The sequence below is a fragment of the Muntiacus reevesi genome, chromosome 11 (assembly GCF_963930625.1).
Source record: "Muntiacus reevesi chromosome 11, mMunRee1.1, whole genome shotgun sequence".
Taxonomy (NCBI): Eukaryota; Metazoa; Chordata; class Mammalia; order Artiodactyla; family Cervidae; genus Muntiacus; species Muntiacus reevesi.
The window spans coordinates 66,254,851-66,270,474 of record NC_089259.1 but is presented as its reverse complement, the minus strand read 5'-3'; the positions used below and the strand labels follow the sequence as shown (position 1 = coordinate 66,270,474).

Genomic DNA, 15,624 nt, shown 5'->3' with positions numbered 1-15,624 from the left:
GTCATGAAGCTTCCTCTCTGGAGGCTTCTATTGAAAAGAGCACAGAGTGCTTGTTCCCAGACGCCGTGAAGAGTGAATTTTAATTACAGCTTCCCACAGCAAGCTCACCTATTTTGCCCTTTTAGCAAGGACAGCAGCCTCCGCCTCACCCAGTTGTTGCACCATCTTGTAAAATAGGCTGTTTCTATCTTGCAGCAAATTATTTGGCCGATTATATTCTTTCCATTTCACTGAATCAAAAACCTGTTTACAGCAGAAAGAAACCCATTAGCACACAATGTCTCCCAGTAACACATAACTCACAATATTTTTTTTTTCAGACAATATTTTAAAAAGGAGCAGGATAGGTAGAATTTGGGTGGTAGGATTGGTGGTATTTAAATGGTTTGATTACTCTGTTTTACTAGGCACACAAAGGCCTAACCCAGCCTTTCATTATTATATGGTTATAGGAAAGGAAGAAAACAAAAGTTCTCTTTCATTTTCAGAAAATGAAAGTTTTAATCATGACTATGATTAAAACTGAACAGTCTGTAGCATTTTACATTCTACTCAGGGCCTTTGGGGTTGTTATCATTAGTCAGTGCTTTTAGCTCTCAGACTCCAAGCTTTGAGGGCTATTTATAAGACACACAGAGTTGGGAAATGTCTTGATTCAAGAAAATAAAATATTCAAGAAAATCAAACATCTGTCCAGGCTGGCGGTCCACCCTCTGGAGCATTAGACTTTGCAGCAGACTGACTTGTCTTTTTTTTTTTTTTTTCCAATTTACTTTTATTCGTTGGAAGCTAATTACTTTACAATATTGTATTGGTTTTTGCCATACATTGACATGAATCGACTTGTCTTTATGTCCTTAAAGCTTTCAGAGCAGACAATCACTTGCCTGCCAGAAAGAAAATATGTACAGGCATCCCTCAGAGCTATTGCGGTTTCAGTTTCAGAATGCCAGAATATAATGAACATCACAGTAAAGTGAGTCACACAAATTTTCTGGTTTCCCAGGGCACATGAAAGTTATGTTTACATTATTCCATACCCAAGCATGTGTGCAATAGCATTATGTCTGGGAAGGGGTGGGGAACAACAATGTACAGACCTTAATATAAAAATAAGGTATTGCTAAAAAATATTAACTATCATCAGAGACTTCAGTAAGTCATAGTAGTAATATCAAAGATCATTGATGTTACAGATCACCAGAGCAACTGCAATGATAGTGAAAATGTTTGATATATTGTGAGAATTACCAAAAGCTGACACAGAGACACAAAATGAGCAAATGCTGCTGGAAAAACGGTACCCATAGACTTGCTTAATCCAGGTTTACGACAAGCTCTCAATATGTAAAAATGCAGTATCTGGGAAGCACAATAAAACAAGGTATGTCTATATTTCTAAAGCAAGCAATAAAAATGCCTCAAAAATTAAAGGTTTGAGAAAAAATATTACTGGTGATGTTTTTGCTGAATTGAAAGTCAACTGGTAACCAGAAGCTCTAGAAAAACATACAAGCTTTACACCTGGAGTGAATGGAGCACAGAGGATAATCACCAACTCTGTAACCGGGGGATGCCTGTCTCTTGGTCCCCTGAGGTCTAATCCTGCCGTTCCTACCAGAGGAGTCAGCAACCACAGCCAGTTCAGACCAAGATGTAAACAAGTGGCCGAGTTTACATCGCCTGGTTGGACCTCACCATGACATCACTGATGACCTCAACCAGGGAGCCCTAAACTGAAGGTCTCCCAACACAGGAGTGGGAAGGGCAGCTCCACAGTGAAGGGTATAATCCTTTCCTGGAAACAAGGTCATTCATCACAAAGGTGACAGGCTCCAAAGAGAACCCTTGCATCTCCCTTCTCCCTCTGTCTTCCCCACTACAGATGCTCAGTTTCTGTACCCAGAAACCAACATCAACTTCTTTCTCTGCCCTCAAGATCCCATGTTCAATCCATTATACAGTCCACTGGCTTCACTTCCTTATCTACCCCAAGTCGCATCATCTCACCATTTCCACTACAGGCACCTTAGACTAAGCCAACAGTCTAGGGAGGCTACATTGTAAGAGAGTGAACACTGAATTCTGGAGAACTAAAAGACTGTCAGTGTGATTTTAGCTGTAAAGGAAGGAGGGAGAGCAGAATGGGACAAAACTAGAAAGTTGGGGAGGGACTGGCCAGACATTGCTTCATAGAAGTATTTCAGAGATTTGTTCATAGACATTGACCAAGAGAGAAAAATTTGAGATTATAGAAATTTACCAGGAGATATTGGTAAGTAAAAGACACTTGCTCTTTGGAAGAAAAGCTATGACAAACCTAGACAGTGTATTAAAAAGCAGAGACATTGCTTTGCTGAAAAAGGTCTGTCTATGATTTTTCCAGAAATCATGTATGGATATGAGAGTTGGACCATAAAGAAGGCTGAACACTGTAGAAATGATGCTTTTGAACTGTGGTGCTGCAGAAGACTCTTGAGAGCCCCCAGACTGTAAGAAGACCAAGCAAGTCAATCATAAAGGAAATCAACCCTGAATATTCATTGAACGAACTGATGCTGAAGCTGAAGTCCCAATACTTTGGCCACCTGATGTGAAGAGGTGACTCACTGGAAAAGATCCTGATACTGGGAAAGATTGAAAGCAGGAGAAGGGGACTACAGAGGATGAGCTGGTTGGGTGGCATCACCGACTAAATGGACATGAGTTTGAGCAAGCTCTAGGAGATAGTGAAGGACATGGAAGCCTGAGTTTCCTGAGGGACTAAACAACAAATTGGTAAGTAAAGCATTAAACAAATGAACATATTTTTAAAATAGCAACAAAACTGCTATATTCAGAGGATACAGATGTTCACATCTGCAGATCAGGTGCTAATGATAACACTTTAGGACTGACCAGGTGACAGTTGAGCTCAGTTCAGTCACTCAGTAATGTCTGACTCTTTGCGACCCCATGGACTGCAGCATGCCAGGTCTCCCTGTCCATCACCAACTCCCAGAGCTCACTAAAACTCATGTCCATAGTCAGTGATGCCATCCAGTCATCTCATCCTCTATCAACCCATTCTCCTCCTGCCTTCAGTATTTCCCAGCATCAGGGTCTTTTCCAAAGAGTCAGTTCTTCACATCAGGTGGCCACAGTATTGGAGCTTCAGCCTCAGCATCAGTCCTTCCAATTAAGATTCAGGACTGATTTCTGTTAGGATTGACTGGTTGGATCTCCTTGCAGTCCAAGAGACTCTCAAGAGTCTTCTAAAACACCATAATTCAAAAGCATCAGTTCTTTGATGCTCAGCTGTCTTTATGGTCCAACTTTCACATCCATACATGACAACTGGAAAAACCATAGCTTTTAACTAGACAGAGCTTTGTCGGCAGAGTAATGTATCTGCTTTTTAATATGCTGTCTATGCTTGTCATAGTTTTTCTTTCAAGCATCAAGTGTCTTTTAATTTCATGGCTGCAGTCACTATCTGCAATGATTTTGGAGCCCAAGAAAATAAACTCTGTCACTGTTTCCATTGTATCCACATCTATTTGCCATGAAGTGATGGGACCGGATGCCATGACCTTAGTTTTTTGAATGCTGAGTTTTAAGTCAGCTTTTTCACTCTCCTTTTTCACTTTCATCAAGAAGTTCTTCAGTTTCTCTTCACTTTCTGCCATAAGGGTGGTGTCATCTGCATATTTGAGGTTATTTAAATAGCTGATAAATGAAGAGAAGCTAAAGGAGAAAAGCAAAGATATACTCATCTGAATGCAGAGCCCCAAAGAAAAGCAAAGAAAGATAAGAAAGCCTTCCTCAGTGATCAATGCCAAAAAATAAAGAAAACAGTAAAATGGGAAAGACTAGAGACCAGGTGACATGTCCAAATTCTGTCCTTCCTCAGTTTCCCTAACCAAGCACACATTCCAAGGTGACAGTATTTCTAAGAATTAGATAATAAAAAGAATCTGCTACCATTAATGCCATTAACACTATAATACCAAAACCCAAAAATAAATCTTCAGGGTACTTTTAAGAGCAAAGAATTTAATTGAACAGACCCTTTACTGAGCTGAAGATCAAGCCGTCTTTCTGCTGCTATGTCTAAAGCCTGACAAAGAACTTGAAATAGGTAAATTTCACAGCATCATTTATTTATAAAGGAAGAATGGTGCCTGAGGGGCAAATGCAGTGTTGAGAGGTAAGAACAAGTAACAGGTAAAATCTAGAAATAAAAGGTTACTTTTCCAATTAGCATAAAGGCCACAAAATGAATGACTAAGGATGCCTGACACAGAACATTTCTAGAAATTAAGAGTCATTGTTGGGCAGTATTGAACGTCACCCCATCCCTCATGAAAGTATGCAGGTAGAGCCCACTTTCTACGGTGATGCTAGTCCAGGTGACCAGATGCACTGCTTGGAGCCTAGAGCATACATTGGGTTGGGGATGCCACACTCCTGTCATCTGCCTCCCAGAGCTCACTCTTGTGCACACCCAGCTTGGCGTTACAAGCTACAAGCACTGCCTCAATGATGACAGCCTGGTATCTACTCAGTGTTCCCACTGATGATCCCACATGACAATGCTTGTGAAGTAGGAAAGGAGATGATATTCCAGAAGCTGCCCAAGAAGTCAAAAGAGACGGTACTATTATCCTTAGACATAAGGAACTGTGGGTATTACGGAACACTCATTAGTGATTATTACCTGTTTTGTATGAACCATCAAAATACCTTGAAGTATCTTGCATTCCTTGAGATTATTTGCTGCCAAAGGTTTTCCTTTGAGGAATGCTTCTCTTGTTTTATAAAGCCACATCGTAACATTTATTGAAACTGAGCAAGCAACAAAGGGAAAGGACAAGGAAAGAGATAAAATGAAAAAGGGAGAGAAAAGGAATAGACGGAGGAAGGAAATAGAGCTAAGGAAGGAAATATTATTAAATTACTAATGAAGAAAGAGCCAACCAAACCTGGAAGGAAGATACTAGACAGATATTCACAGACCAAAACCTGGAGCTTGCCGTGTGTGCAGAACAGAAATATAGTGCAAGAGACTCGCAGGTTGTTTATTTAGTCTCTCATCCCTGATTTGCCTTTCTTTCCAAACTCTCATCTGTGATCCAGAAGCTGGGTCTCTGCAAGTCACTGCAACAGTTCACTCTTTGGCCAGGTGGCCTTTGTTAGGTTCTGCCAGCAGGGGGCACTAGAGGGAGACTGAAGGTGGGAAACACAGATAATGCTCTACCTGATTCTGCTACTAGCATCACCTCAGCACTGGGACCTGACTCCAGCTCCCGGCTATTAGCACATGGAGAACCAGCCCCATCCTGCCCCCTCACAAATATGACCAGCAACCAGGCAGTGACCTCTCCTTGGAGGTATGAGCATCAATTCTTTAGGGCCTCTCTTCTGAGTTCTCAGGTCAGGAGATCTGTCCTAGGATATGGCAGCTGCTTTCTAAAATCATTACTCCAGTATTTCATTTTTCTAGCCCTCTAATCCCTATGTAATATGTTTATTATATTAAATCTTTTCCGTTAAAGTATTGTTTTTCTCATTAGGCCATTTCTTCTCATGGACTCCTGAGAAAATCTACAAGTTTAGCCATCAACCTCCTGGCAGTCTAAATTTGAGTCTATTTTTTGGTAAGGGAATCCCAAAATGCTGAAACAACTATGACACAGTGAAAATGACTGTGTTCTATCCCACTAAAATATGGAGCTATAACTTGGGTTTGGAATATTTTAACAGTTGGCCATCATAAAAAACATGACAATTCAAATAAACTTTTAATATGAAAATATAAGATTATTGGATATATTATTTAATAGTGCATTCTAAAAGTATAGTTAAGTACTTGAATAATTTTTAGGAATGAGAGAAGAAACTAAGAGAAAAATTAATGGAGGTTCCTATCAAATTTTACAAGGAAGGATACATTGAAAATTGAACATAAATGGAAACAGCTAAAATTGTGAGGGTCTTACCATTATCCAGTCACAGTCAATAATGGTGCTCAACCTGTGTGCAATGTTCAGCACAGTGCACTGGGCAAATCTCTCACGAATTTTTTTTTGTATTAACTCATCAGTTCTAGAAAAATAGAAGTTGACTTAGTTCAGTAAAGACAGGAAAAGCAAACTTAAGACAAAAATATCCTATGATATTTTTACAACATTTTTAAAAATTAATACTTTAAGATATATTCCTGTTCCTAAAAACTAAATATAAAAAGTCTACTTAGAAATTTACTATTTTTCATAAAATGATGGAAAATTAGTCTTCCCTCCAAATTGCTTGAAACTATCAGGAACTGGATTTAGGAATTCCGCTTTCTTAGGATGCCTCATAACAACATTAACACCATGTAACATGTCTTGGTTTTTTCCTTTGTTTTCTGGAATTAATATTATCAACAGATATCCATGAGGCCAAGTGAGCACTAAGAAACATTTCGAAGATTCACTAAATGTTTTCCATTTACCACATATACAAGTCAGATTCAAGATTTCCTGGGGCTCAGCTCCATACCTTGGATCCACGTATGATGTGGCTTTGTCAATAATCAATATCTGATTTTTCCTGAGGATAGTCCTGGCAAGGCACACCAGTTGTTTCTGACCAACACTCAAGTTCAATCCAGATTCTGCTAATTCAGTATTCATTTTAGCAGGAAGACCTTCGATGGATTCTTTAAGTTGTACCTGTGGATACAGAAGGAATGACATTTTTCTAAGCAAACAGCTACTGAAGTAGATAAGCCTCTTAGACATTAGAGCTTTGATATCCTCAGGACTTCTTACATATCTTACATGTACAGCCAGGTGATGGGGAGCACTCCTTTCAATGAATGTTCATGAGAAAGATGGTGGAGTCAACTCAGGACAGAAAGATCTCAGTGTCCCCCATTCTCATCACAGGACACCCAGTAGAAACTCCACCTAGGGGTTAGTTAAGGAAGTCTCTCAAAAAGTGCAGCTATTTCTCCCAATGTGATTTTGAACAGAAAATTTAAAAGTATCTTTATGAATGAGTCAAGTTTCCCAAAGTACATTTTGCATAGGAGCTGGTACACTAGAGAAAAAGTTTCAAAAATTTTACAGAAAATCTGGTTCTCTAAAGATATAATCTTATTGGCCCTTTACTGTTTTCTAAAATTGAATATATGAAAGTTCAAACAATGGCAAACTGCCCCTTATACATTAGTAATCCTGGAGCCCATTCTGATGATGGTTCTTTCCCAAGTTTAATCCTATAAATAGTGGACCAATCAAGTGCATTTTCTTCAGTGTCATAAATGCATTGTAGTGAATGAAAATGCATGAAAAACAACATCTTATTTCCCCCAGCATATGGATATCTGTTGTTGTTCAGTCACTGAACCGTGTCCAACACTTTGCAACTACTTGGACAGCAGCACACCAGGGGTCCTTGTCCTTCACTATTTCCTGGAGTTTGCTCCAGGAAACTCATGTCCCTTAAGTCAGTGATGCCATCCAACCATCTTGTCCTCTTTTGTACCCTTATCCACTTGCCTTCCATCTGTCCCAGCCTCAGGGTGTTTTCCAATGAGTCATCTCTTCACATCAGGTGGCCAAAATACTGGAGCTTCAGCTTCATCATCAGTCCTTCCAAGGAAAATCCAGGGTTGATTTCCTTTAGGATTGACTGGTTTGATCTCCTTGCAGTCCAAGGGACTCACAAGAATCTTATCTAGAACCACAGCTCAAAAGCATCAGTTCTTCAGTGCTCAGCCTTATTTATGGTCCAACTCTCACACTGATACATGACTATGGGGAAAACCATAGGTTTGACTACATGGACTTTGTTGGCAAATTGATGTCTCTGCTTTTTAATATTCTGTCTAGGTTTGTCATAACTCTTCTTCCCAGGTGCAAGCATCTTTTAATTTCATGGCTGCAGTCACCATCTGCAGTGATTTTGGAACTAAAGTCTTTCATTGTTTCCAATATTTCTCCATATATTGCAATGATGAGGCAGGATGCCATGATCTTAGTTCCTTAAATATTGAGCTTTAAGCCAGCTTTTACTCCTCTTTCACTTTTATCAAGAAACTCTTTAGTTCCTCTTCACTTTCTACCTTTAGGGTAGTGTCAGGTGCATATCTGATGTCATTGATATTTCTCTCAGCAATCTTGATGCCAGCTTCATCTAGCCCCACATTTCACATGATGTACTCTGCATATAAGTCAAATAACCAAGGTGACAACATATAGCCTTGATTTACTCCTTTCCCAATTTGGAACCAGTCCAAATTATTGCTTTGGAACCAGTTGTTCCCTGTCCAATTCTAACTGTTGCTTCTTGAACTGCATACAGGTTTCCCAGGAGGCAAGTAAGGTGGTCTGGTATTCCTATATCTTGAAGAATTTTCCACAGCTTGTTGTGATCCACACAGACAAACGCTATCGCTTAGTCATTGAAGCAGATATTTTTCTGGAATTCTCTTGCTTTTTCGATGATCCAATGGATGTTGGCAATTTGATCTCCAGTTCCTCTGGCTTTTCTAAATCCAGTTTGCATATTGAGAAGTTCTTGGTTCATGTACTGTTGAAGGATAGCATGAAGGATTTTGAGTATTATCTTGCTAGCATGTGAAATGAGTGCAATTGTTTGGTAATTTGAACATTCTTTGGTACTGCCCTTTTTTGGGAATGGAATGAAGACTGACATTTTCCAGTCCTGTGGCCACTGTTGAGTCTTCCAAATTTGCTGGCATATTGTGAAAGTTCTTGAGCACTTTCACAGCTTCATCTTTTAGGATTTGAAATAGCTCAACTAATATTCCATCACCTTCACTAGCTTTGTTCGTAGGAATGCTTCCTAAGGCCCAGTTGACTTCACATTCCAGGATGTCTGGCTCTAGGTAAGTGATCACACCATCGTGATTATCTGGGTCGTGAAGATCTTTTTCATACAGTTCTTCTGTGTATTCTTGCCACCTCTTCTTAATATCTTCTGCTTCTGCTAGGTCCATACCATTTCTGTCCTTTATTGAGCCCATCTTTGCATGAACTGTTACCTTGTTATATCTAATTTTCTTGAAGAGATCTCTAATCATTCCCATTCTATTGTTTTCCTCTGTTTCTTTACGTGATCACTGAGGAAGGCTTTCTTGTCTCTCTTTGCTATTCTTTGGAACTCTGCATTCAAATGCATATATCCTTCCTTTTCTCCTTTGCTTTTCACTTCTCTTCTTTTCACAGCTATTTGTAAGGCCTCCTCAGATACCCATTTTGCTTTCTTGCATTTCTTTTTCTTGGGGATGGTCTTGATCCCTGAATCCTGTACAAGGTCATGGACCTTTGTCAATAGTTCATCAAGCATTCTATCAGATCTAGTTCCTTTCAATCTATTTCTCACTTCCTCTATATAATCATAAGGGATTTGATTTAGGTCATATATGAATGGTCTAGTGGTTTTCCCTACTATCTTCAATTTAAGTCTGAATTTGGCAATAAGGAGTTCATGATCTGAGCCACAGTCAGCTCCTAGTCTTGTTTTTCCTGACTGTTTAGAGCTTCTCCATCTTTGACTAAAAAGAATATAACCAATCTGATTTTGGTGTTGACCATCTGGTGATGTCCATGTGTAGAGTCTTCTCCTGTGTTCTTGGAAGAGGCTGTTTGCTTTGACCAGTGCGTTCTGTGGCAGAACTCTATTAGCCGTTGCCCTGCTTCATTCTGTCCTCCAAGGCCAAATTTGCCTGTTACTCCAGATGCTTCATGACTTCCTACTTCTGCATTCCAGTCCCCTATAATGAAAAGGACATCTCTTTCGGGTGTTCTAAAAGGTCTTGTAGGTCTTCATAGAACCATTCAACTTCAGCTTCTTTAGCATTAGTGGTCGGGGCATAGACTTGGATTACAGTGATATTAAATGGTTTGCTTTGGAAACGTACAGAGATCTTTCTGTCGTTTTTCAGATTGCACCCAATTACTTCAGTTTGGACCCTTTTGTTGACTATGATGGCTACTGCATTTCTTCTAAGGGATTCCTGCCCACAGTAGTAGATATAATTGTCATCTGAATTAAATTCACCCATTCCAGTCTATTTTAGTTTGCTGATTCCTAAAAGGCCAACATTCACTCTTGCCATCTCCTATTTGACCACTTCCAATTTGCCTTGATTCATGGACCTAACATTCCAGGTTCCTATGCAATATTGCTCTTTATAGCATCAGACCTTGCTTCCATCACCAGTCACATCCACAACTGGTTTTGCTTTTACTTTGGCTCTGTCTCTTCATTCTTTCTGGAGTTATTTCTCCACTGATCTCAGGTAGCTTACTGGGCACCTACCGACCTGGGGAGTTCATCTTTCAGTGTCCTATCTTTTTGCCTTTTCATATTGTTCATGGGGTTCTCAAGGCAAGAATAATGAAGTGGTTTGCCATTCCCTTCTCCAGTGGACCACAGTTTGTCATAACTCTCCACCATGACCCATCATTCTTGGGTGGCCCTAATCGGCATGGCTCATAGTTTCATTGTTATACAAGGGTGTGGTCTATGTGATTAGATTGGTCAGTTTTTTGTGATTGTGGTTTTTGGTCTGTCTGCCCTCTGATGGAGAAGGATAAGAGGCTTATGGACACTTCCTGATGGGAGAGACCAACTGAGGGAGAAACTGGGTCTTATTCTAAAGGGTGGGGTCATGCTCACTAAATCTTTAATCCAATTTTCTGTTGATGGGTGGAGCTGTGTTCACCCATTTGAAATAGATAAGCTGGAATTCTATCACCTCCTCTAGCTTTCTTCATCATGATGCTTCCTAATGCCCACTTGACTTCACACTCCATGACGTCTGTCTCTAAGTGAGTGATTACACCATTGTGGCTATTTGGGTCATTAAGATCTTTTTTTTTTTTTTTTTTTAAATAGTTCTTCCATGTATTCTTGCCACCTCTTCTTAATATCTTCTGCTTCTGTTACATCCATAGTGTTTCTGTCCTTTATTGTGCCCATCCTTGCAGGAAATGTTCCCTTGGTATTGCTAATTTTCTTGAAGAGATCTCTAGTCTTTCCTTTTCTATTGTTTTCCTCTATTTCTTTGCACTGATCACTTAGGAAGGCTTTATCTTTCCTTTTCTCCTTTGCCTTTTGCTTCTCTTCTTTTCTCAGCTATTTGTAAGCCTTCTCAGACAGCCATTTTGCCTTGTTGCATTTCTTTTTCTTTGGGATGGTTTTGTTCACCACCTCCAGTAGAGAGTTACAAACCTGTGTCCATAGATCTTCAGGCACTCTGTCTATCTGAACTAATCCCTTGAATTTACTTGTCACTTCCACTATATAATTTGTAAGGGATTTGTCTTAGGTCATATCATAATTGCTTGTGATTTCTCCTACTTTCTTCTATTGAAGCCTGGGTTTTGCACTAAGGAGTTCATGATCTGAGACACAGTCAGCTCCCAGTCTTGTTTTTCCTGACTGTATAGAGCCTCTCCATCTTTGCCTGCAAAGACTATAATCAATGTGATTTTGGTATTGACCATCTGTGATGTCCATATAGACATCAGTAGACAGTAGAGCTGTCTATTGTGTCGTTGGAAGAGTGTGTTTGCCATGACTAGCATGTTCTGTTGGAAAAACTCGGTTAGCCTTTGCCCTGCTTCATTTTGTACTCCAAGGCCAAACTTGCCTGTTACTCCAGGTATCTCTTGATTTCCTACTTTTGCATTTCAATCCCCTGTGATGAAGAAGACATCTTTTTTGGTTTTAGTTCTAGAAGGTCTTGTAGGTTTTCATCTAGCTGTTCAACTTCAGCTTTTTTGGCATTACTGGTTGGGGCAAAGACTTGGATTACTGTGATACTGAATCGTTTCCCTCAGAAATGAGCCAAGATCATTCTGTCATTTTGGAGATTGCACCCAAATACTTCATTTTGGACTCTTTTGTTGACTTTTTTTTTTTTTTTTTTTTTTTTTGCAGCCAAACAAAAATAAACTGAAGACTTGAAGCCAGGCAGCCTGGGGATAAGTCTTGCCTGGCTGTGCCAACTGGGCAAATTCCTGAACCTACTCTACCTTAGCTTCATAATCTCTAAATAAGACTATAATTCCATAATTATAGAGGTGTGTAACTCCTAACATTGTTAAGAATATTAAACAAGTCAGTACATGCAGAATTTGTGACAGATCAATAGCTATTGCCCTTTATTAATAATGCTATCAGCTCACCTTGCCTCAAGCTCTGCTTCACTTTTCTCCTTTGCATGTATCAGCACTGAGATTTCATTACATATGCATTGGCTTGCTTTTCAACTTCTCCAGGAGAATTTAAGCTCCAAAAGGACAGACAATTTGTCTCTTGATGACTGTGACAGCCCCATAATTTGCAACACTTCCTGACAAGCTCTCAGTAGATATCTTTTGACTGGATGAAGGTGGGCTTCCCTGGTGGTTCAGTGGTAAAGAAGACACCTGCCAAGCAGGAGACTTGGGTTTGATCCTGGGTGAGATCCCCTGGCTAAGGAAATTGCAACCCACTCCAGTATTCCTGACTGAGAAATCCCATGGACAGAGGAGCATGGTGGGCTATAGTTCATGGGATTGCAGAAGAGTCCGACACGACAAACAGGAACAACAAGAATGAAGGCATAAGTGACTCTAATTGTGTGATATGTCTGTTCTTGTAAATTAGAAACTAAATTTATATGAATAAATGATTTATATGTAAAACTGTTTTTGTATTAAGTGTAACTGTAAAAATGATATATTCTTATAACAATTAACTGGCTCTAAGATATATCACACTTTGAACAAAGGAAAGCACTGAAAAAGCTATAATTTAAGGAAAATAGAACAAATAATAACTATTCAAAACTATATATCTCAGTATAGAATACTCCAGATTATTTTTGAGCTTGGGGAAATACTAGAATATAGCAACACTGAAAAATAATAAACTGAACTTATTAGGCCCCTGTTTCTATCATCACTGTATGCACTATGTGTAGTAGGTGTTGATGCCCCTCTCAGGAGGTGAACGCAGATGTCAGGTGGTTTCCAAATTTTGTGAAACTTTCTTACTTTTGAAAAAGAAAATCTGGTGTGGGCCAGAAGGAGACACTTAAATTCAATCAACAGATGGGGAAGAGCTTTTACTAGAGCAGGGCCAGCAGTAAAGGAAGTTCACCTAACACAAGGCCCAGGGAAATGGACATGTGACCTGTTGCCACCGCAAGGATGGAACCACGTGGCTCCTGATGCACCGGCTGCTGATGCCCAGGTTTCTGTATCTTGGTTTTCTGTGTGATGAGACACACTTGTGTCCTAACAAAGACACTATCAAAGTCAGACATTTAACTGCACAGTTTCTTCCCAGTTTTGACAGGACATTTTTGTTATTGCTTAGTTACTACGTCGTGAACCTTATGGACTATAGCCCACCAGGTTTCTCTGTCCATGGGATTTCCCAGGCAAGAATATTGGGGTGGGTTACCATTTCCTCCTCCAGGGAATCTTCCCATCTCAGGGATCAACCCCACTTCTCCTCCATTGCAGGCAGATTCTATATCACTGAGAAACTGGGGAAGCCCCCATACTCTACTCTTAATTCCAAATCCCAGTATCTAATGTGTTTTGTTTTTGCTTTTAATGGAAGCAATGCATCAATGATTCATTTCCAGAGTTTTATCTACTATGACCTTTTAACCTCTGAGTGATAAAGTGCTTCATCCTCAGGCACTACTCATGTTATATTTTTGGATCTGCCTTTGCTTTTTAGCACCCCAATCACCACTAATTTCTGATGAACATTTATCAGTTTACAGTAAGTTGGCAAGTTTTCAGTACATGAAAAATGTATTTTCAGTATATTTAGAAAAATAACCAAGATGAGACAGGCAGCATCCATAGGACTGTCGTCCTTCTGAATGTCCATCTCTGCCAAGGAAGAAGGATTAAACAGAATGAGAGGACTTAAAAAAATTTTTTTAAGCCATCTTTTCCTTTTAATTGAAATTCATAAAGAGGAAAACATACTGGTTCCCTCCTACTCATTCTCAGGTTAACTCTGTGAGTTTGGGTTCACATATCCAGTTAGGCATCATTTACAAATTAATAACTAGTGTTTTTGGTTCACTTAAAAACTGGCTTCATTGATTTAATGACACCTCTTGATGAGGGTGAATGAGGAGAGTGAAAAAACTGACTTAAAACTCAACATTAATAAAACCAAGATCATGGCATCCAGTCCCATCATTTCATGGCAAATGGAAGGGGAAAAGGTAGAAGAAGTGATAGATTTCCTCTTCTTGAACTTTAAAGTCAGTGCAGATGGTGACCGTCGCCTTGAAATTAGAAGATGATTGCTTCTTAGCAGGAAAGCTATGACAAAATTAGACCACGTGTTAAAAAGCAACGATATCATTTTGCTGACAAAGGTCCATATAATCAAACTTATGGTCTTTCCAGTAGTCATGTACAGGTGCGAGACCTGGACAATAAAAGAGTGCTGAAGAATCAGTGCTTTTACACTGTGGTACTGGAGAAAATTATTGAGAAACCCTTGGAAAACAAGAAAATCAAACTAGTCAATCTTAAAAGAAATCAACCCTGAATATTCTTCGGAAGAACTGATGCTGAGGCTCCAATACTTTGGCCACCTGATGCAAACAACTGACTCATTTGGAAAAGACCCTGATGCTGTGAAAGACTGAAGGCAGAAGGAGAAGAGGGAGGCAGAGGATAAGATGTTTGGATAGCATCATTGATTCAATGGACATGAACTTGGGCGCACTCCAGGAGATGGTGAGGGACAGGGAAGCCTGTCATGTTATAGTCCATGGTGTCACAAAGAGTGACTTAGCAGCTGAACAACAATAACTTAGAATGATAAATCACCCCTTTATTCAGATTCTCTAGGAATTATTTCTTTATCACATTTGTATGTTTTTCAATGAACAATTTGGTAAGTTTTCTTTTAAAACAGTCATAAAGAATCAATTCGTAGAGAAACACAATGATGTTATGATTTCTCTAAGTGATATCACCAACGTTAACAGGGTTAATTCCAGAAGCAATACATGGACACCACACACTTCACTTTGTGATATAAACTCACATTTTTTTCTTTTTACAGAAAGTTCCAAATATAGTTTAAATAGAAGTAGATCTTAGTATTATCTACCACGTCAGCATTTTTATAATTTAGATTAACATTGGCTCTCTGTCCATGGAACAGTATGTTCTAAAATTCTAGAGTAATGCTACCTGAGAATCTGTGAAAAAATATCTCAATCTGGAAAATGAATAGAAAAATAATTTACCAGTACTTCCAGTTATTTTTAAAATATGTGTCCCAATTTCACCATTAAATTTGTCCTATGAATTCAAGAGTAGTGTGTTACCCTGTCGTTCTTTACATTTAATGGTTAACTGCACTACACATTTCTTCCCTTGTAGAATTTTACAGTAAAAGACTCACAGACTTAAACAAAATCAGAGGTGCACTGCTTTTCAGGCAGGAGAAGATGAAGCAATCAACCCAATTTAAGAAAACAAAATCCACATGCTGCTGAAAAGGAGGGTGTGCATATAAAGACTCAGTTGTGACATCCTTCAGAAACCAGAATTACTGGCTAGAAATGGTCATGCCTCCAAATCTGCC

At 39.3% G+C, this 15,624-nt stretch overlaps 1 protein-coding gene across 1 annotated transcript in view; it reads right to left on the bottom strand.

Moving 5' to 3' along the window:
* Nucleotides 1-15,624, bottom strand: part of LOC136144262 (ATP-binding cassette sub-family C member 4-like) — a 160,309-nt gene that overhangs the window by 12,539 nt on the left and 132,146 nt on the right. The window contains exons 28-30 of the mRNA XM_065902011.1: nt 6,526-6,698; nt 5,982-6,087; nt 109-243 (exon numbers count right to left, since the gene is read on the bottom strand). Of these exons, the coding sequence (XP_065758083.1) occupies nt 109-243; nt 5,982-6,087; nt 6,526-6,698 (414 nt within the window). The remainder of the gene's footprint in view (nt 1-108; nt 244-5,981; nt 6,088-6,525; nt 6,699-15,624) is intronic.